At 41.6% G+C, this 16653-nt stretch overlaps 1 protein-coding gene across 1 annotated transcript in view; it reads right to left on the bottom strand.

Moving 5' to 3' along the window:
• Nucleotides 1-1875: 1875 nt before the first annotated feature.
• The window catches only part of SDC2 (syndecan 2), a 163172-nt gene continuing 148394 nt past the window's right edge, over nucleotides 1876-16653 (bottom strand). Inside the window, exons 4-5 of the mRNA XM_030217001.1 lie at nucleotides 9118-9256; nucleotides 1876-3143 (exon numbers count right to left, since the gene is read on the bottom strand). Coding sequence (XP_030072861.1) covers nucleotides 2980-3143; nucleotides 9118-9256 — 303 coding nt within the window. The 3' untranslated portion in view covers nucleotides 1876-2979. The remainder of the gene's footprint in view (nucleotides 3144-9117; nucleotides 9257-16653) is intronic.

Genomic DNA, 16653 nt, shown 5'->3' with positions numbered 1-16653 from the left:
GCATTGTGTAGCTATAGTTAGGATTATTACATTTCATCTGCTGTTTACATGCTCTGTTCCCCAGTCTTGCAAGCTCCTCCTGCAATTTCTCACAATTTGCTTGCGATTTAACAGCTTTGAATAATCTGGTGCCATTTGCAAATGTAACCCACCTTATTCATTGATCCTTTTTCTAGATCACGTACAAATATGTTAACATGCACAGTCCCTATACAGATCCCCAGGTCACTACTGTCCTGTCCTGCATTGCAATGAAGATTGGAACTAGAGTAGTTTCCCTTTCTCATCGGTTCCAGGACCAGATGTAACAGTCACTTATAGCATCCACAACTATCTCCACAGCATGTCCGGATGAGACACTTTGAAAATCTCCAATTACTACTGTGTTGCCAGCTCTGTTAGCTTTCTTAATTTATGTTAGCATTTCACTTGTTTTTCTTCCTGATCAGCGGATGGTAGTATTCCACCACTGATGCACACCTTCTTATCACACACAATTCCTATGCACAAAGATTTCATAGTGCATGTTTTCTGCATCAATTCGCCTACAGTTAGGTGCACCACTTACACCATGTCAATAGCAGGTGTAAATGTGCATGCCTAAATGCAGCATGTTAGCATGCAACTTACAGTATTCTTATTGACTCAGTATTGTAGGCTTAGGATAATTGCAAAGCATCTGAAAGTGGGAAAACTACAACATACATTGTTAAGACTAAGTCTAGAGGTTCATGACACGGCAGTTTGGAAGAAATGATTCAGTCTTGTGCATTCCAAATACGGTGTCAGGCTAATTTCAAAATATGGTCTCCAAAGCAGAACAAAACCATTAGAAACAGCTTTAGGACCATGCAACTGTATAGGGTGCTTAGGTGATAGGAGTCCTTTCTCCATTTCAGACACAGTGCAGCAGGGCTGGTCCTAGCTACAGAGCAAATCAAATCCTGAATATTGTTATATTGTCATGTATAATGGAAAGGAAATGCTTTTTCATTGCACCTGTACTATAAACACTTCTGCAATTATTAGAAATTTTACACTTAACTTCACCAGATCCCTTGATTTGCAGATATAATTATATTTAAAAGGAGTATGGTGGGGGAGAGGAGGGGGAAGATTATATAATGCACTACCACTGACTTTAAAGCAAAGCTCTTGGTCAGCTGAGTGGCTCTGTGGCAGCGCTCAGAAAATCTGGTTTGGTTTCCAGACCAGACTACTGCTCTGTGGGATGGCCAGAGTTGGGGATGATGCGGAAAGTACAGTAGCATTTGTTGCTTCTGGAGGACAGGGGAGTTGGGCGGAGCCCCAGCCATTACTCGGACACCACCAGACTTGTAGTCCACATTACTGTGTTCTGGATAGAGTCCTGGTCTATAACTGAGGACTTCTGCTGCAATGACTGGGCTAAGAGAGCAAAGAAGGAAGAATGTTTTGGATTACTGCGACCCCACAGTCCAAAAGCTGGTTCCAACTGAGCTGGAAGCTTAAAAAGGAGTAGCTAGCTTCTGTTGGGTGAAAAAGAAAGCTAAAATTACACTTTAAAAAATGTTTTTTTTAAAATCAAAATAGGTTCCCTATGAGCCTGATCAGGCAGTCTTAAAATCCTACTGTTCTTTCAAAAATACCTTAGAATGTCAAAGAATCTCAATGATGGTAATCACTGAGCAGAAAACCTATCACACATCAGCAGCCTTCTGACAGTTCAATCTCCATTAGGAAATCCTGAGACTTCAGCTTTAAGTCAAAATAAGTACATTAGTTGACACTATTTATGGCTTCTATTCTATTTAGCAACTACTGATTCCTACACTTTACAATCTGTGACAGATAAAGAAGAGCATATGAACTCTACAAAAAACAAACAATAAAAAGTTTAAAGTGAGCATCATAACAGTGTTAGGCCACATGATTTATTCAGTAGTGTATGTTCCCAAATTACAATTTGATGTCTACTGATGCAAGTCTACAAAAATTAGCATTAGAATTGTCTGTGCTTATAAAATATCAACTTTTTTTTATGGTTATATGCTCAATAACGCAATCTGCAACAAATTATACATAGAATAATAGGCACTTTAAAGGCTTAGAAAGACTTTTACAACTTAAAATGCATATTTAAAGGACAAAGTTTAGGTCATTTTTTAAAACTTCTACTCGTACCTTTTTTTAATGGAAAGAAATTAAATATAGTGGCCACAGAAATCTGTAGGATCTTCTTAGAATACTGCTATAGAGAGTCTTTGGGCTGGCTTTGGCTCATTAGTACTTTATATCAGTACTGTTCTGCAAATTTTTATGTCCAAATTTGTGCAATAAACATTGTTATTGCAAATATGTCTGAAATTAGACTGAGAAACAAAGCAATATGAATAAAATTAAAAGGGTAAAAACATATACTTGGACACAGATTTTACATAAAGTTGAGGTGGAAAACTATGTCCATATAGCTGAAAGGAATCACATTTACACTATGATACTGTGATCTGGATTAACCCGAGAAATTGCACCAAGACAGCTACACAAAAAAACCCTCTTTTTTTTTTCTTTTTCAAAACAGATAAATTAATGAAATAAAACTAATTTGCAAGATCAATCTGAGACATGCTGACAAAATTAAACAGCATTCAAAGAACTGCACAGGATAAAACAATTATTTCTTTAAAGTTATGCATAAAGTGTTTTTTTTTCTTTAAACAATTTGGTGAACACCAATGGTCTCAGAAAATAACTTTTTACCACTGCTATTCACAGAACAATGCAAATGTTATGTTTTTAAATTTTACATCATCTTAAAAGGAATACAGAAAAGTTTTAAATACAATGTGATTTTGTTTTTTCTTTTTGTTTTTTTATCATAAAGTTGCCTTATTGGCTCTTTTATGAAAAACAAAAGATCTTCATTATTTTATGCAAAAGCTTTACTTTCATTAAAAAAAAGTTCAGTGATCTCTTAAATAGAGACACTAGTTTGTAGTTTTATGCATAAAACTCCTTAGTTGGTGCCTTTTGGTAGGCAGCACTGGATGGCTTGCGTTCACCGAGATCATAACTGCCTTCATCCTTCTTCCTCATACGATATACCAAGAACAAGATGAGGAAAAGTGCAAACAGGAAGCCAATAACGCCACCAGCAATGACAGCTGCAACACAAAAACAGAGACAGAGGTGAGAAGTTGGTGCCATAACTGATTACGTGCCAGCGTACGATACACAAGGGACACTACAGGAGAGTCTAGTAGTGCTATAGAAATGATAAGTAGTAGTAGCATGATTTCATTGTTGGGTAAAGGCCTCACTAGGATGCTCTTAGAAGAGTAATGAAACCGATTCTTAGGCTGGCATGTAAGCAAACATGTCAAATAAACATCTACTGCTGACATTCTGGAAACCTGTTGTTAATACTGCTGACTTCAAAGTGGGGTGTACTATTTGAATTTTCCCTTAGTTTTTTCTGATCCTTTACAGTGCCACAAATCAGATGACTGTCAGTGGTAGAGACACAGTGGGACAGTCGAATCATTGCTGAACTGCAAAGGGACTTTAGTGACTTGAGAATTTTGGAGATTCCAGAGGGCATGGAAAAAGATGATTTAGTTAAATTTACGGAGACGTTTCTGACAAAGAAACTGAAACTTCAATTTATGAGGGTCTTTGAGACAGAGTATGTGGAACACCTTTCCACCAGTACTAGTAACAAAAATACTAAAAACCTAATGGTGATTTCTAGTGTGCACTAACAGACATTAGCATGTGTTAAGTGGTTCTTAGGTTTAAAACAGGACACACAACAATTAGGGTGTGCTAATGTGTACTAATACATGCTAAGCTTTATTAAAAAGCCCCCTATATGATGACTGAATTTATGACTACAGCTGAGGCTACCATTTGTAAGGCTAGGATCACAATATTGAATAAGTCAGATAGTGATTTCAGAAGAAAAAGAGATGGCTGAGGGGAGATACTATAGAGGTCTTTATAATCCTGAGTGGAGTGGAATGGGTAGAAGTAAATCGCTTGTTTATTTTTTTCCAAAAACACAAGGACTAGGGAGTACACAACGAAGCTATTAAGTAATAAATTTGAAACAAATTGGAGAAAATATTTCTTCACTCGACATGTAATTAAACTCTGGAATTCCTTGTCAGAGAATGTGGTAAAAAGCAGTTAGTTTAGAAGGATTTAAAAAAGGGTTTGAGAAGTACCTAAAAGAAAAAAAGTCCATAGGCTATAATTAAGATAGACTTGGGGAAAATCCGCTGCTTATTCCAGGGATATACAAAAAGAAAAGTAAATGGCTATGCTCTACCTCAAAATAATTGTAGCATACACAAATTGAAAAGGGAGAGCTGATTGGCTCAACAGCAATATCTTGAAAAAAGGGCGTCTCATCCAGTCACTGCGACACTTGTATGCGTCTGGCTTTTGTTGAGCCTATGTGCTCGTGACGAAATGTAATCATCGACTGCCCCCAACCACCAGTGGTGCACTAGAATTATTTGCTGTGAAGTTCCTTATATTGAATTCTAAATATAGATGCCCTAATATCGCATTATGATCATCACTCTTTTTTTATTGTGATTTTTTCTCACTAGTGCATTCACGGGGTTTAAAGTCTTTCCTTACAATACTAGTTATACTGTTGAAGTCAAAATAAAGCGGTATGAAAAAGGACAAGTATGAACTTATCTCAATTATCCTTGGAAGCTGTGGGTTCTTATGTTACTTTCAATCCAACGATTGTTGTACCCCTCAGGCTTCACTTATAGAACTTGATCCGGTCTCCAAGATTAATGCCCACCCGACAGGAGCCAGTTTCGCTATTGTTTGCTTCGTCAAGGGCGATAGGCATATATTTTGGCAGAGTTCTATGGCGGCAGTATAACTAGTATTGTAAGGAAAGACTTTAAACCCCGTGAATGCACTAGTGAGAAAAAATCACAATAAAAAAAGAGTGATGATCATAATGCGATATTAGGGCATCTATATTTAGAATTCAATATAAGGAACTTCACAGCAAATAATTCTAGTGCACCACTGGTGGTTGGGGGCAGTCGATGATTACATTTCGTCACGAGCACATAGGCTCAACAAAAGCCAGACGCATACAAGTGTCGCAGTGACTGGATGAGACGCCCTTTTTTCAAGATATTGCTGTTGAGCCAATCAGCTCTCCCTTTTCAATTTGTGTATATTCCAGGGATAAGCAGCATAAAATCTGTTTTACTGTTTCGGGATCATGCCAGGTATTTGTGACCTGGAATGGCCTCTATTGGAAACAGGATAGTGGGCTTAATGGATCTTTGGTCTGTTCTGGTATGGCAATGCTTATGTTCTTATGTATATCTGCAAGTATAACAGTGTTTTACTAATGCAAGTATGCATTTATAAAATAGTGTGCCTGATATCCAGATAAAGTTATGCACATACATCCTGAATTTGCCTATGTTTACCTGGATCAAGCAGAAGAGTTCTCTTGGGGGAACTTAGGGAGGAAACTAAATTTACATGCATACTTTTGAAAATCTGTCCAAATGTAAGTTAACACAGAAAATTTAAGCATGCTAAAGAGCAGCTGAAAATATAAGTACATAAATTCCATGGAATAATTTTCAAAGCAGAGGTACACAGATAGTTTTGCACTGAAATTTTGCTGAAGCCCACACAAGGGAAAGTATGAGCACACAGTTACATTTCGCAGAGAATTGGCAGGCTTAATGAGGGATTAAAATATAGAATTCTGACTTCTGAAGACTTGGGGGGGTCACATTTCACCTTACTATTTATTATGTGACCTTGAGCAAATAACATCCCTCAACTTTCCTGCACTCATGTTTCAGAACAGGAACATTTGGATTAGATGCTGCTACAAATCAGGCTACTCTCAAATTCACTCTTAAATAACCACAATTTTTAAAGAAACCTGCCCCATGATGTGTCATGCAATATTTGCAAAGTGCACAAGGAAATACAAATATTCCCTCTGAATCAAATATATTTGAGTCACTTGAAATTCTAAGCAGCCCTCCTACAACTTTCGTAAGAACACTTGGGTGGAATTCTTTTTGAACAATGTCACAAAATGACTTCAAGCAGGGGCAAGTCATTGGTCCAAGTAATTATGATGTCACAGTGGCATCTCTTCCTCTTTCTTTGGTACATGCACCATACCATAAACCAAGTGAACGGCAGAAGAGGTCAATATAGCACATTCAATCACAAGGCTACTCTGGACTCAAACAGCTCAGTATTAATGGTATAATTACTAAGAGCCCCAACGCACGCCAAATTGGAGTTGCCGCCTGGTTACCGCTTGGCCCTTGCGGTAATTTCAATTTTGTCGCACGTCTGCTACGCACGTCTGAAAAATATTTATTTTCTGGCATGTGTAACAAATGCCCACCAAGTGGCATTTGACGAATGTAGGCCATTACCGCCCAGATTCTTTACTGCTAGGTCTATGGCTGGCGGTAAGGTCTCAGACCCAAAATGGACACATGGCAATTTTGATTTTGCCGCACGTCCATTTTCGGCAAAAAAAAGAGAGGCCTTAACAGGTGCGCTAAAAAATGGATCGGCGTGCGCCCAAACCTGTCGCCTACATTACTGTAAGCTATTTTTCAGCACGCCTTTGTAAAAGGACCCCTAAATTTTGGATAAATAGTGTACAGTAGGCACTGTTTTCATTGACTTATTGGTCTTATTTCATTGTTCCATTTTAATGGTACATAAACCAAAGAGGCAGATCTTGTAAAAAAAACAAAACAGAACACCACAGTTTTTATTCAGTAAAAAGCTCCCAGGATTTCAACCATCTGTGCCTGACATGGCCATGTTTTGCTAAAGATACTGGCTGTGTCAGGGGCAAAATAACTTACTAAGGGCCTCTTTTACTAAGGCATAGAAACTTTTTTAGGAATTGCTAATATTTAGGGTGCGCTAAATGTTAGCGACGTCCATAGGGATATATGGAAGTGGCTAATGTTTAGCATGCCCTGAATATTAGCGTGAGCTAAAAATGCTAGCACACCTTAGTAAAAGGCCCCCTAAACACATCCAGGTACATGAGCAGACAGTGCTTGCAATTTTATACCAGCTGGTTATTTTGCCCCTGACGCAGCCAGTGTCTTTGGCAAAACATGGCCATGTCAGGCACAGATCATTGAAATCCTGGGAGCTTTTTACTGAATAAAGACTGTTTTTTGGTTTGTTTTTTTTAAATACAAGATCTGCCTCTTTGGCAGATCACCTGCCTTGTTGTTTTTTACTACTACTACTACTATTAAACATTTCTATAGCGCTACTAAACTTACGCAGCGCTGTACAAATTAACATGAAAAAGACAGTCCCTGCTCAACAGAGCTTACAATCTAAATTGGACAGACGATGCTTGGAATGCCCTCCCGCGGGAGGTGGTGGAGATGAAAACGGTAACGGAATTCAAATATGCGTGGGATGTGCATAAAGGAATCCTGTGCAGAAGGAATGGATCCTCAGAAGCTTAGCTACAATTGGGTGGCAGAGCAGGTGGGAGGAAGAGGGGTTGATGGTTGGGAGGCGAGGATAGGGGAGGGCAGACTTATACGGTCTGTGCCAGAGCCGGTGATGGACGGCGGGACAGGTGGTTGGGAGGCAGGAAAAACTGCTGGGCAGACTTATACGGTCTGTGCCCTGAGAAAGACAAGTACAAATCAAGGTAAGGTATACACATGAGTTTATCTTGGGCAGACTGGATGGACCGTGCAGGTCTTTTTCTGCCGTCATCTACTATGTTACTATTAACAGACAGCTAGGGGTGGGGAAATTGCAGTGCTCAGAGCATCTTTCATACACTCACAGAAGCTGCGTATATGAAAGCCGTATAAAACTTCTTTTTTCCTTTAAAATTGTTCTTGACCCCATCCTTTTAATGGTACCTAGATTCTATTACCTTCATTTTTATTATTTATATAAGCAAAAAGAGAGATGTGGGTTTTTTTTTTACACGTACATAATTTTTCTTCCATTGCTCTCTCTCACTCCATTCCCACCCACTTCTCTAGATTTAAATCTACATTTAGTCGCAGTTTCCTAGTTTAAAATATTCTCTTAAGATCATATATTTGTATGGAGCAATCATTTTCGAGATTTAAGACTGCCCTGAAAACCTACTTCTTCAGTTTGACCTTTGGTGATGCTTCAGTGTCCGACTGGTTAGCCCATTGCCTTCAGTTGCACTAAGTTATATGTCTGCTTCATAATGTGTGCATATAATTTTAACTTTCTATCCTAAATTTTGACCTTGTTTTATGTTTTTAAACTTTGTAAACAGCTTTGACTTACTCACCGGAATAGGCGGTATTATCAAGTCTGGAATAAACAATCATTTGCAGAACAATTTCATCGCTTACACACTAATACCTGCATACGAACTTAATTCAACCTGTACTCATAATTATCAGATGTGTCAACTGGGTATAACATTGCCACATATATTCAGAAGTGCTTTATGAATTACATAGGATATGAAACAAAAATGGGAATTAAGCTCCAGACAGAACAATATAGCTGTTCACTCTGCGCTTCATAATTCTTTTTTTTCTTCAGAATATCTTTATTGATCCAAAAGTCAAACCTAGTACAAATTAGAGTAGAAAGGATGGATGGAGGAGGGGAACAGGTGGTGGTGGTCTGTGGGTGTGTGTGTGTGGGGGGGGGGGGGGGGGGGAGGTGTTTTGCTTTATGTTATGTTCTATTGCTCAAATTGAAAACGTCCTGAGTTTGACTGATTTTGGTCACTACTGTTATTTGCTTTAAACTGCGCTCCATAATTCTAATCTTCCCCATACTTCCAATCTGCATGACTGGAAGTGATTACAATTAAAAAGCTGCATCATTGGCTTACTACATTTGATTAAAAGGCAACAACCAGACAACTCGCAGCTTATTTAAATCTTATATCCTCACATCGTTGTTCAGAAAGATTATCCATTGTACTTCCAAGCATCTTGAACACAGAAGTATTTTTTAAAATCCTTTTTCCAAAGCCATGGTCAGATAATACCCTGCCTTCCACTGGAGTCTAAGGTTGCAGGATAAGCTCTTTCACATAACTCTTCCCTTCACATTGCCACTCACCCGCCAGTACTTCTTTTCTCTCAAAAGGATTTTCTGAATGCTTCTCTGTATGCACATTAGTGTCCTCCTTAGTATCAACATGTACTCTATTACCGGACTTGGTATCCACAAACGTGCCTTTCTCAATTCCATCAGGTAACTATGAGGGGAAAAAAAAAAGAATTAAGGCACAGAGAAACCATAAACTCAACTTGAATATAATCAAACTTGTCTATCAAGAGCTAGAAGCAAAAGGGCCCAATGTTCAAAACAATTTATCCTGGAAGAAGAGGCTCCTGCCCAGTGAAACTGCACCGAGTAGGTCAGTGGAGGATATTCAGCAGCACTTAAAATTGGGCAGTGCCACTTAATATCCCTTCGGACTGCTGTGGCACTGTCTAGGAGGTGCCAGGGCAGTATGAGGACAAAGTGTAGGCGAAGTTGGTGCCCACATACCTAACAGGGCAAAAAGGACCACATAAATAGCAGTGCAATCTCTGTCAGGTTAGCTATGTGGGTATAACACTAAATATCATCTGTACCCATGTAACTTCCAGGTACCCCTACTGACCCAGATATTCAGCTCTAGTTCCCGGATATATCTGGCACACAATAAAATCCAAATAAATAAATCTATGTCTAAATTAGCCAGTAAGGGTCCACCAGTTCAATCCTGACCCCAAAATTTATTGGGTCTTCTGTTCTGAAATGTTCTTTTCAATGATATATGATGATCTTACATTTACATGCAACACGAGTACTTCTCTAGAGACTCTCTCAGTCCAAAACCTAATATTCAGCCACAGCAGCAAGCATGTTTTAAAACAGTAGCCATGGGGTTAAAAATCCCCCACAAAAAAAACATACAGCACCTCTGTACAGATAGGAGGTGGCAACGCTGTATATATGTAGAGAGCAATATTTTGCCGCTATCCCCTGGATTCTATATAGGTCATTCAAAGTTGGGCGTGGATCCTAGATGCGCACATAAACTAATTAGTCAATTAGGCGCTAACCAATTGTTGGCATTAATTGAAATTAACTGGCACATAATTGGCAGTAATTAGGAGTTACGCATGGATCTGCCTTACGCCCTATTCTAAAACATGCACGCTTTAATTTCATAGTGTGCAACTCAAAAAGGGGGCATGGCCATAGGAGGAGCATGGGAGGGTCAAGAGTATTCCCAGAAATTAGGTATGATGTTATAGAATACTTGGATTTATGCGCCGTCAGCAGCTGGGTGCGAGGATTTACATCGGGTTTCAGCCGATGTAAGTCCTTGTGCCCAAAGCAGGTGATGGGAATCTGCACTAAGTGTTATAATATAAACGTTGCTTAGTGCGATCGTTATACAATTGGGGTTGGATTCTATATATCATGCCTAAAAAATCCACATGGAAAAAACAATACACCTACAGTGGGGGAAATAAGTATTTGATCCCTTGCTGATTTTGTAAGTTTGCCCACTGACAAAGACATGAGCAGCCCATAATTGAAGGGTAGGTTATTGGTAACAGTGAGAGATAGCACATCACAAATTAAATCCGGAAAATCACATTGTGGAAAGTATATGAATTTATTTGCATTCTGCAGAGGGAAATAAGTATTTGATCCCCCACCAACCAGTAAGAGATCTGGCCCCTACAGACCAGGTAGATGCTCCAAATCAACTCGTTACCTGCATGACAGACAGCTGTCGGCAATGGTCACCTGTATGAAAGACACCTGTCCACAGACTCAGTGAATCAGTCAGACTCTAACCTCTACAAAATGGCCAAGAGCAAGGAGCTGTCTAAGGATGTCAGGGACAAGATCATACACCTGCACAAGGCTGGAATGGGCTACAAAACCATCAGTAAGACGCTGGGCGAGAAGGAGACAACTGTTGGTGCCATAGTAAGAAAATGGAAGAAGTACAAAATGACTGTCAATCGACAAAGATCTGGGGCTCCACGCAAAATCTCACCTCGTGGGGTATCCTTGATCATGAGGAAGGTTAGAAATCAGCCTACAACTACAAGGGGGGAACTTGTCAATGATCTCAAGGCAGCTGGGACCACTGTCACCACGAAAACCATTGGTAACACATTACGACATAACGGATTGCAATCCTGCAGTGCCCGCAAGGTCCCCCTGCTCCGGAAGGCACATGTGACGGCCCGTCTGAAGTTTGCCAGTGAACACCTGGATGATGCCGAGAGTGATTGGGAGAAGGTGCTGTGGTCAGATGAGACAAAAATTGAGCTCTTTGGCATGAACTCAACTCGCCGTGTTTGGAGGAAGAGAAATGCTGCCTATGACCCAAAGAACACCGTCCCCACTGTCAAGCATGGAGGTGGAAATGTTATGTTTTGGGGGTGTTTCTCTGCTAAGGGCACAGGACTACTTCACCGCATCAATGGGAGAATGGATGGGGCCATGTACCGTACAATTCTGAGTGACAACCTCCTTCCCTCCGCCAGGGCCTTAAAAATGGGTCGTGGCTGGGTCTTCCAGCACGACAATGACCCAAAACATACAGCCAAGGCAACAAAGGAGTGGCTCAGGAAGAAGCACATTAGGGTCATGGAGTGGCCTAGCCAGTCACCAGACCTTAATCCCATTGAAAACTTATGGAGGGAGCTGAAGCTGCGAGTTGCCAAGCGACAGCCCAGAACTCTTAATGATTTAGAGATGATCTGCAAAGAGGAGTGGACCAAAATTCCTCCTGACATGTGTGCAAACCTCATCATCAACTACAGAAGACGTCTGACCGCTGTGCTTGCCAACAAGGGTTTTGCCACCAAGTATTAGGTCTTGTTTGCCAGAGGGATCAAATACTTATTTCCCTCTGCAGAATGCAAATAAATTCATATACTTTCCACAATGTGATTTTCCGGATTTAATTTGTGATGTGCTATCTCTCACTGTTACCAATAACCTACCCTTCAATTATGGGCTGCTCATGTCTTTGTCAGTGGGCAAACTTACAAAATCAGCAAGGGATCAAATACTTATTTCCCCCACTGTAGGCATATTCTATAAAGTAGGCCTAGATTTAGGCCTACTTTATAGAATATGCTTAAAGTTTGGTACGGTTTATACAATACAAGTGGTCGTCTACGTGACTGAATTAAGCCGCAGGCATTTACGCCAAGTAAAACTTGGTGTACATGCCTGCGACTAAATTAAGTGCAGACTGGGTGTACTCTATAACAACGCACATAGATTTTAGAAACACCCATGACCCGCCTACTCCACGCCCATGGCCACGTCCCCTTTTCAGCTATGTGCATTAGAATTTACGCGCATCACTTTACAGAATACGCTTAAGATTGTTGTGCGCATAAATTCTAATTAATGCCTATGTGTCAATAATGGTTAATTAGCAATTATCGGTGCCGATTAACTTAAGTTGCGTGCACAAATCCAGAATATGACTGGATTTGAACGAGCAACTTGAGTTGCACTACACAGAATCCAGGGGTTGACACTTAGTGCAGATCTTAATGGTGCCTAATTTTGGGTCTAAATATAAAAAAACTTTGCTCAATAAATTGTGTAAATAGGAGCCCAGACTGGGAACATTATATAATGAAAGTAACCAAAGCCTCAACTACCCCAAGGGAAGTCATAGACTTTTTAAACAACCTCTATGGGCTTTTTTTTTTTTGTTACATTTGTACCCTGCGCTTTCCAACTCATGGCAGGCTCAATGCGGCTTACATGGGGCAATGGAGGGTTAAGTGACTTGCCCAGAGTCACAAGGAGCTGCCTGTGCCTGAAGTGGGAATCGAACTCAGTTCCTCAGTTCCCCAGGACCAAAGTCCTCCACCCTAACCACTAGGCCACTCCTCCACTTTCAATCACAGGCTTCAGCCCAGTAGAAAAAACATCAGTGGGAAACAACTCCCTATGGGAGAAAAAAAAACTGTTGAAAAAATCATCAAGGGCCTAAAAATCCCAGTGACTTATGTTCAGTTCCCGTCCCATTTCTCATATCTATTTTGGGGAATTAAAAGTTTTTCTACACTAGTGGGGAATTGTGTTTAATAGTTAGCCTGGTGGATTTGGGGATTTTTAGGCCCATGTTGGTTTTTTCAACAGTGTTTTTTTTTTTCTCTCCTTTGGTTACTAACCTTAGCTGCTAAAGTTCTTCACACTGGACTGCTAGTTTATCTTTCTGATGCACTGTCTCCCTATAGTCCACTAGGGCACTGTGATCCCAAAGTGATCATATATCACCTATTCCGCACCAATCCCAAGTACGCTTGGAATTTATGCATGACTTGGCTTTATACTATCTTTACTTGCAGGTAGTGAGGGATTGAAAGCCACAGTGGGCAAATCTTCCTTGCTGAAATTTAAAACTGAATTGAAAACTTATCCCCCACCCCAACAAGCATTTGGGGGACTACAGGATGGTTTTGAGATCTGTATGGATATAGTAGATAAGTTTCTTTTTCTTTTCTGATCTCTCCTTTCTACTCTTGCTACTGACTCTGCTTGCTATTTTAAGTGGAAATGTCATTTTTATTGTTAACTAACTGAATTGTAAACCACTACGATGCCTTTGAATGGTATATAATGTCTTTCAATAAAGAAATATATGTTCACTTTTGAAAACTGCCCTTGGACAGAAAATATATCCTTGGATCCTCCACCTGCTTTTTCTGTAGGCACTTTACCCAGCTAAGACAACCCAAGTAGTTTTGAAAATATTTCAAGGTGTTGCCACCAGCTTGTATGTTTTTGTCTAGTGATATAATCTCCACTTACTCTGCACTTTGTGTGCTGAAAAGTTACTGCTGTGAAAGTCAAAAGCAAAAAAACAAAACACATGGTTCAATGATTAGACACTTTAAAAGCCAGTGAAGCTTTTCACTTAGAAAGTGAACTGCATCAGACTGATGGTTTTTAATAGCAGCAGATAAAAAAAATACTTACTGTTCCCTTCCTAGAACATGAACCTTTTGTGAAACACAAACATTAAAATCCCCCAAAGAGCTTTAGTTCTGATAAACCATTCTTGATTTGCTTGGTGAACAGAACTGAAGATGTGCAAGGGAAACTCATCTAAAGCTTTTGTTTGAATTATCTTTTTAGACTTTAAAACAAATATGGGCTGCTGTCTTAACATTAAACTTCACAAAAGTAAACACTACTTAAACTTCCACCTCTTCTCAAGAAAATATGCATAAGACTGCTGAGAGTTGGCTGGACCATAAGATTTTTGTACGGAGGATGAAGATTTCTCTGATGCAGATGTTTTCATTGAAACATGATATCATATTGGAAGCCTGCATAAAGCGAATGCTACATACCTGTAGAAGGTATTCTCCGAGGACAGCAGGCTGATTGTTCTCACTGATGGGTGACGTCCACGGCAGCCCCTCCAATCGGAAACTTCTCTAGCAAAGTCCTTTGCTAGTCCTCGCGCGCCCGCGCGCACCGCGCATGCGCGGCCGTCTTCCCGCCCGAAACCGGCTCGAGCCGGCCAGTCCAGTATGTAGCAAGACAATACACTTCAAGGGAAGACACAACTCCAAAGGGGAGGCGGGCGGGTTTGTGAGAACAATCAGCCTGCTGTCCTCGGAGAATACCTTCTACAGGTATGTAGCATTCGCTTTCTCCGAGGACAAGCAGGCTGCTTGTTCTCACTGATGGGGTATCCCTAGCCCCCAGGCTCACTCAAAACAACAACCATGGTCAATTGGGCCTCGCAACGGCGAGGACATAACTGAGATTGACCTAAAAAATTTACCAACTAACTGAGAGTGCAGCCTGGAACAGAACAAACAGGGCCTTCGGGGGGTGGAGTTGGATCCTAAAGCCCAAACAGGTTCTGAAGAACTGACTGCCCGAACCGACTGTCGCGTCGGGTATCCTGCTGCAGGCAGTAATGAGATGTGAATGTTTGGACAGATGACCACGTCGCAGCTTTGCAAATTTCTTCAATAGAGGCTGACTTCAAGTGGGCTACCGACGCAGCCATGGCTCTAACATTATGAGCCGTGACATGACCCTCAAGAGCCAGCCCCGCCTGGGCGTAAGTGAAGGAAATGCAATCTGCTAGCCAATTGGAAATGGTGCGTTTCCCTACAGCCACTCCCCTCCTATTGGGATCAAAAGAAACAAACAATTGGGCGGACTGTCTGTGGGGCTGTGTCCGCTCCAGATAGAAGGCCAATGCTCTTTTGCAGTCCAATGTGTGCAGCTGACGTTCAGCAGGGCAGGAATGAGGACGGGGAAAGAATGTTGGCAAGACAATTGACTGGTTTAGATGGAACTCCGACACAACCTTTGGCAGGAACTTAGGGTGAGTGCGGAGGACTACTCTGTTATGATGAAATTTGGTGTAAGGGGCCTGGGCTACCAGGGCCTGAAGCTCACTGACCCTACGAGCTGAAGTAACTGCCACCAAGAAAATGACCTTCCAAGTCAAGTACTTCAGATGGCAGGAATTCAGTGGCTCAAAAGGAGGTTTCATCAGCTGGGTGAGAACGACATTGAGATCCCATGACACTGTAGGAGGCTTGACAGGGGGCTTTGACAAAAGCAAACCTCTCATGAAGCGAACAACTAAAGGCTGTCCCGAGATCGGCTTACCTTCCACACGGTAATGGTATGCACTGATTGCACTAAGGTGAACCCTTACAGAGTTGGTCTTGAGACCAGACTCAGACAAGTGCAGAAGGTATTCAAGCAGGGTCTGTGTAGGACAAGAACGAGGATCTAGGGCCTTGCTGTCACACCAGACGGCAAACCTCCTCCATTGGAAGAAGTAACTCCTCTTAGTGGAATCTTTCCTGGAAGCAAGCAAGATGCGGGAGACACCCTCTGACAGACCCAAAGAGGCAAAGTCTACGCCCTCAACATCCAGGCCGTGAGAGCCAGAGACCGGAGGTTGGGATGCAGAAGTGCCCCTTCGTCCTGAGTGATGAGGGTCGGAAAACACTCCAATCTCCACGGTTCTTCGGAGGACAACTCCAGAAGAAGAGGGAACCAGATCTGACGCGGCCAAAAGGGAGCAATCAGAATCATGGTGCCTCGGTCTTGCTTGAGTTTCAACAAAGTCTTCCCCACCAGAGGTATGGGAGGATAAGCATACAGCAGACCCTCCCCCCAGTGCAGGAGGAAGGCATCCGATGCCAGTCTGCCGTGGGCCTGAAGCCTGGAACAGAACTCAGGGACTTTGTGGTTCACTCGAGATGCGAAGAGATCCACCAAGGGGGTGCCCCACACCTGGAAGATCTGTCGCACCACGCGAGAATTGAGCGACCACTCTTGAGGTTGCATAATCCTGCTCAACCTGTCGGCCAGACTGTTGTTTACGCCTGCCAGGTATGTGGCTTGGAGCACCATGCCTTGACGGCGAGCCCAGAGCCACATGCTGACGGCTTCCTGACACAGGGGGCGAGATCCGGTGTCCCCCTGCTTGTTGACATAGTACATGGCAACCTGGTTGTCTGTCTGAATTTGGATAATTTGGTGGGACAGCCAATCTCTGAAAGCCTTCAGAGCGTTCCAGATCGCTCGCAACTCCAGAAGATTGATCTGCAGATCGCGTTCCTG

This window comes from Microcaecilia unicolor, chromosome 1 (genome assembly GCF_901765095.1).
Source record: "Microcaecilia unicolor chromosome 1, aMicUni1.1, whole genome shotgun sequence".
Classification (NCBI taxonomy): Eukaryota; Metazoa; Chordata; class Amphibia; order Gymnophiona; family Siphonopidae; genus Microcaecilia; species Microcaecilia unicolor.
This window is presented reverse-complemented; position numbering and strand designations above follow the sequence as displayed.